At 40.0% G+C, this 5,009-nt stretch overlaps 1 protein-coding gene across 1 annotated transcript; it reads right to left on the bottom strand.

The window, feature by feature from the left end:
- Positions 1–230: 230 nt before the first annotated feature.
- CUNH2orf74 (chromosome unknown C2orf74 homolog) lies at positions 231–4,130 on the bottom strand. Its single transcript, XM_046422199.2, has 5 exons — positions 3,896–4,130; positions 3,518–3,665; positions 3,192–3,299; positions 2,917–3,094; positions 231–471 (listed from the first exon to the last, which is right to left on the bottom strand). The coding sequence occupies exons 1-5, from the start codon at positions 4,128–4,130 to the stop codon at positions 298–300; spliced, it is 843 nt and encodes a 280-aa protein (XP_046278155.1). The 3' UTR covers positions 231–297.
- Positions 4,131–5,009: the final 879 nt, after the last annotated feature.

Consider the following 5,009-nt stretch of genomic DNA (forward strand, 5'->3'; position numbering starts at 1 on the left):
CATAAAAAACTTTATTCACATGTTAGGACAGTGTTTGAGTAGGCACAGTTTTAAGAATGCTTAATACAATTTGTTTATTGAACTCAGAGTTGAGTCTTTGGAAAATTATATTCAAGCCTAAGGATTTTACTTACAGAATTCTGTATGTGGCTCACACTTCTTTCTACACAAAGGTAAAATAACATCTGTATTTGCTTAATTCCCATTATTTTGTTGTTTCAACATGACTTGGTACACTCAGTCATTTCAATGTTAGTCAAAGATTATATTTTTTTCATTCTCAGCTTTTTTTGAGCTTCATTTTCTCTCTTTATGTTCTCGAGTGTAACTTCGAGGTGCAGAGTATTCATTACCAAGATCCACAACAATTACTTCCCTAGAAAATGTCACTCCTTTTAAAGGTCTTTTTGAGTTTTCAACATCTGAAGAAACTCTATTGAGAGGTAGGTGTGTTATCTTCAACTTTTCACCCTACAGAGAAATGGCACAAGTAGTATAAGTGATCAATTTATGAACATGACAAGTCCTGCTTTTAAAAATATAGGTTCTATGTACATTGTGAATGAGACACAGAAAAGGTATTTCTAAATGATGTAAGAAAGCAACAGTATTGAATAATATTCCATTGTGTATATATATCACAGTTTATTTATCCATTCATCTATTGAAGGGCATCTAGATTGCTTCCACAGTTTAGCTATTGTGAATTGAACTGCTATAAACATTGATGTGGCTGCATCACTGTAATATGCTGTTTTAAAGTCCTTTGGGTATAGACTGAGGAGAGGGTCAAATGGTGGTTCCATTCCAAGTTTTCTTAGGAATCTCCACACTGCTTTCCAGATTGGTTACACCAATTTACAGTCCCACCAGCAATGTATGAGTGTACCTTTCCCCCCACATCCTCGCCAATACTCATTGTTGTCTGTATTCTTGATAACTGACATTCTGACTGGCATGAGATGAAATCTTAGAGTAGTTTTGATTTGCATTTCTCTAATTACTAGAGATGTTGAACATTTTTTCATATATTTGTTGAGTGAATGTGTATAAGTGGATGCTGATCCATAATGGGGGGACATGGAAAAAATGGAGGAATTTTGGGCAAAGGGGAGGGGAATGAGGGCAGGAAAGATGGTAGAATGAGGGGCTGGGGTTGTGGCTCAGCTGTAGAGTGCTCACCTCACACGTGCGGGACCCTGGGTTCGATCTTCAGCACCACATATCAAATAAATAAATAAATAAAGGTATTGTATTCAACTACAACTAAAAAATAAATATTAAAAAAAAGATGGGGGCTGGAGTTGTGGCTCAGAGGTAGAGTGCTCGCCTAGCACAGGCGAGGTCCTGGGTTTGATCCTCAGCACCACACAATAAATAAATAAGTAAGTAAGTAAGATCAAGGTATTAAAAAAAAACAAACAAACAAACCGATGGAGGCTGGGATTGTGGCTCAGCCGTAGAGTGCTCTCCTCGCACGTGCGGGTCCCTGGGTTCAATCCTCAGCACCACATACCAAATAGATCAATAAAATAAAGATATTGTGTCCAACTATAGATAAAAAATAAATATTTTTAAAAAATTATTTTAAAAAAAGATGGTGGAATGAGATGGACATCATTACCCTAGGTACATGTGTGACACTGTATTGTGTACAACCAGAAAAATGAAAAGTTGTGCTGCAATTGTGTACAATGAATCAAAATGCATTCTGCTGTCATACACAACTAATTAGAATAAATAAATAAATTGATTAATAAAAAAGAAAGCAACAATAATCCATCATGATCACATTTTTATATTTCTGTGGTTGTAAAAATCTACATTGACACAAAATTATTTGATAACATGTATTACTCTCTCTATAAAACACCCAGGAGCCACAGTCATGTGATGGGAAAGCATGTGCCTATTGTCATTTGGGGTCCTGAATATGAGCTTATCAAAGGTCTGGCAATCTCTATGCTGCTGGGGATAGAGCTCAGATTTAGAGCAGGGCCACAGGAGCTGGTCCTGGGTTTGGCCACAGTGGGGAGGTGAATAATTTGTTCATTTTTTGTTGTGTGGTGGTGGGGTTTTTGTTTTGCTTTTTTTTTTTTTTTGAGTGTAAAAGAGTAGGATTTAGTCAAGTGAGAAGAAAAGAGATAGAACTCCTGCAGGGTGAGAAAGGACCCAATGGGGGTTGCCCTTTGTCTCATATTTTCATTTGTAACACAAGAACCTTGGATCCCTAGATGACCTACAAGATTTCTTATAGCTATAAAATCCTAGGAGCCTAAAAATAAAAGAAAATGAAAGGGAATTATGAACAAAAACACAAATGTAAGAATAAAGAATGAGCTGGGCACAGTGCCCCATGCTTATTATAATCCCAGGTACTCAGGAGACTGAGGTAGGAGGATTGCAAGCACAAGATCAGCCTGGGCAACTTAGCAAGACCCTGTCTCAAAATAAAATAAAAACGGAGCTGGGGATGTGGCTCAAGCAGTAGCGTGCTCGCTTGGCATGCGTGCGGCCCGGGTTGCGTGCGGCCCGGGTTCGATCCTCAGCACCACATACAAAGATGTTGTGTCCGCCGAGAACTAAAAAATAAATATTAAAAAATTCTCTCTCTCTCTCTCTCTTTAAAAAAATAAAATAAAAACAGCTAGAGATGTAGCTCAGTGGCAAAGCACCTGTGGGTTCAGTCCACAGTACCTGGGTGGGGGAGGTGAGACTGAAGAATGGCATATGCAACTGGTTTTACTAATATGAAATGAGAGTTTAGGAGAATGGTTTAAATGACTAGACACTGGACTCATTCCAGGTACAAACCAAAGTTACAAGAGATGCCATCCTTTGTTATTATACCTGGCTGAGTAATTTTCCATCTCTTCAAACTAAAGCTAAACCTTAGGAGTAGAAAAAGTACATCACCTCTTGATCAGTTTCTCCAGCATTCCCAGACACTTGCTTCTTTTTCATTTTGTCTCCCTCCTGTGCCTCCATGTCCTCTCTGTTTTCTAAGGATGTGGCCACCGCTTCCTTATTCCGTCTCTGGACAAGAATGCCGTGCCTCACTGGTGCATTCATGCCCATGATTTCCATTATAACCCTGGAAAAATCAACCAGCAGGGTTTTAAAAATCCATGCACCCTAGTCTACATTATCATCTACAAAAATGACTTTCTACCACATCCTCAGGTACAGACTTTTCTTGGCCTCCTGTATTATTCTCCACATTAGCAGGCGAACACTCTTCACCTCCATTAGCATCTGTACAAGGAATTTTTTCTGTCTCTTCTCTCTTGCCTTGAAAACTGAAAACAAATAAGCAAAAAATTCAGAAAAGGAAAAATGACCCTGATTCTGGCTTGGGAATTTCACTTTAATTGGAAATTAGCATTTCTAAAAACCCTTAAAAGGAAAACAAACATAACTGCAGCATTACTTCTTCTATTTTGTTTTATATCATTTCTAGATACATATGCTAGTGTGATTTGAAATCTGATCCCAACTTATCAACATGGATTTATACCATTTATATAAAAAAACCACCAATAAAAGGAGGATGCAAATGAGGCAAATTAGAAGGATGATGAAGAAAGTGAATGCTGTGGCCTCAAAGCTAATACGGTTGCCAGCCGATATGTCCACTTTCACAACCATAGATTCCCCAAAGCCTTCTGCAGCTCAGTTTGAATGTAGTTCTTTTGTTCTTTAAGTTTTCTAGAAACAGAAGGAAAAAAAAAGGCTGCTTTCATTGTTGTTCTTTTGATCAGCTGAGCTTCATAAAAGACACTCTGCTTGTGTTGGTGGTGTGACTCACACTGGCTAGTTTCTCTCCATAAATGTGGTGGGGGCTGAGGTGGACAGAGGGGAGACTGAGCTGGGACCTGTTGATCACTCAGCTCACCTCCCCTCACCCCAAAAATTATCTGAATCCAGAGGGGAGAGGAACTGGAGCAGCTGGAGCCAAGCCCAGCTTCCATTTCTTCTCTCTTCAGTGACATCACAGAATCATGGAACTGCTGAGTTAGAGACCATTGCCTGGCATCAGGAGAACCACTCAACTCTCCTTCGAGGTGCTGCTTGTCTGTGTTCTCCTCTGAGAGGTCCAGCATGGAGACCACATTCACTGTCTTGACCATACGTCGGACAAAGATTTTCTTCCTAGTCTCCAAACACTGTATTTCCATTCCTAACCTAAGCCTGACATTCTTATTGCTTGTTCACCGACTGGAGCAACTGGCCCACTTTCTTCTTACAAATCCCTTCCATATCCTCAAGGTCAGTAATGAACCCTATCTCTAATGGTGCTCTCTCCAGCCTGAATAGCCCATATTCTTCCAATCCCATCTCTCTGGATCTACTTCCTGGATACACAAGAAAATTGGCAGCTCTGAAGGCTATGGCTTGAGGCAACAGGAGTAGAACAAGATGATCAGAGTGAAGATGAACCCTGGCCCTGACCTAACTTCAGGTAAGAGAAAGTGACACCATGGCAAGGAAGGAAAGGATGGAAGTAGGACTTTCTGAGAAGGAAGATAAAAAAGAATAGGGCAGCTATTTTAATATCTAATATAATATCAGACTGGGTAATTTGTTTTTTGTACCAGGGTTTGAACCTAGGGACCCTTAACCACTCAGCCACATCCCTATCCCTTTTGTATATTTTACTTAGGGTCTCAATAAATTACCGAGTATGGCTTTGAACTGACAATCCTCCTGTCTGATCCTCCCAAGCCGACTCTGGTAATTATGATGAAAAGAAATGTATTTCCTACTGCTCTGGAGGTTGGGAAGCTGAAGATCAAGGTGTCGGCAATTAAGGGTCCCATCTCTCTGCTTCCAAGATGGTGACTTGAATGCTGGTCCTCTGTAGGGAAGAAATGTCATGTGCTCACAAAGCCGAAGAGCAAACTCAACCCCCAGGCTCATTTTAAAACAGCACAGGAAGGTGCTCCCAGACACCTCCCAACTCTGTCGAACTGGGGATTATGTTTCTAATATCAGTTTTAGAGGGTACA

The sequence above is a fragment of the Marmota monax genome, unplaced genomic scaffold, assembly GCF_021218885.2.
Source record: "Marmota monax isolate L192 unplaced genomic scaffold, Marmota_monax_Labrador192_F-V1.1 WCK01_AAM20220418_F8-fsc00015, whole genome shotgun sequence".
Lineage (NCBI taxonomy): Eukaryota > Metazoa > Chordata > Mammalia > Rodentia > Sciuridae > Marmota > Marmota monax.

What these genes read in the sequence shown, in the direction of transcription:
- CUNH2orf74 (XM_046422199.2), bottom strand. Translation starts at nt 4,130, where the DNA reads ATGGTCAAGACAGTGAATGTGGTCTCCATGCTGGACCTCTCAGAGGAG. An exon ending in AATTTTTGGGGTGAGGGGAG is followed by an intron (nt 3,666 to 3,895) that starts GTGAGCTGAGTG and finishes ACTGAGCTGCAG; the next exon opens with AAGGCTTTGGGGAATCTATG. An exon ending in AATACAGGAGGCCAAGAAAA is followed by an intron (nt 3,095 to 3,191) that starts GTCTGTACCTGA and finishes TGATTTTTCCAG; the next exon opens with GGTTATAATGGAAATCATGG.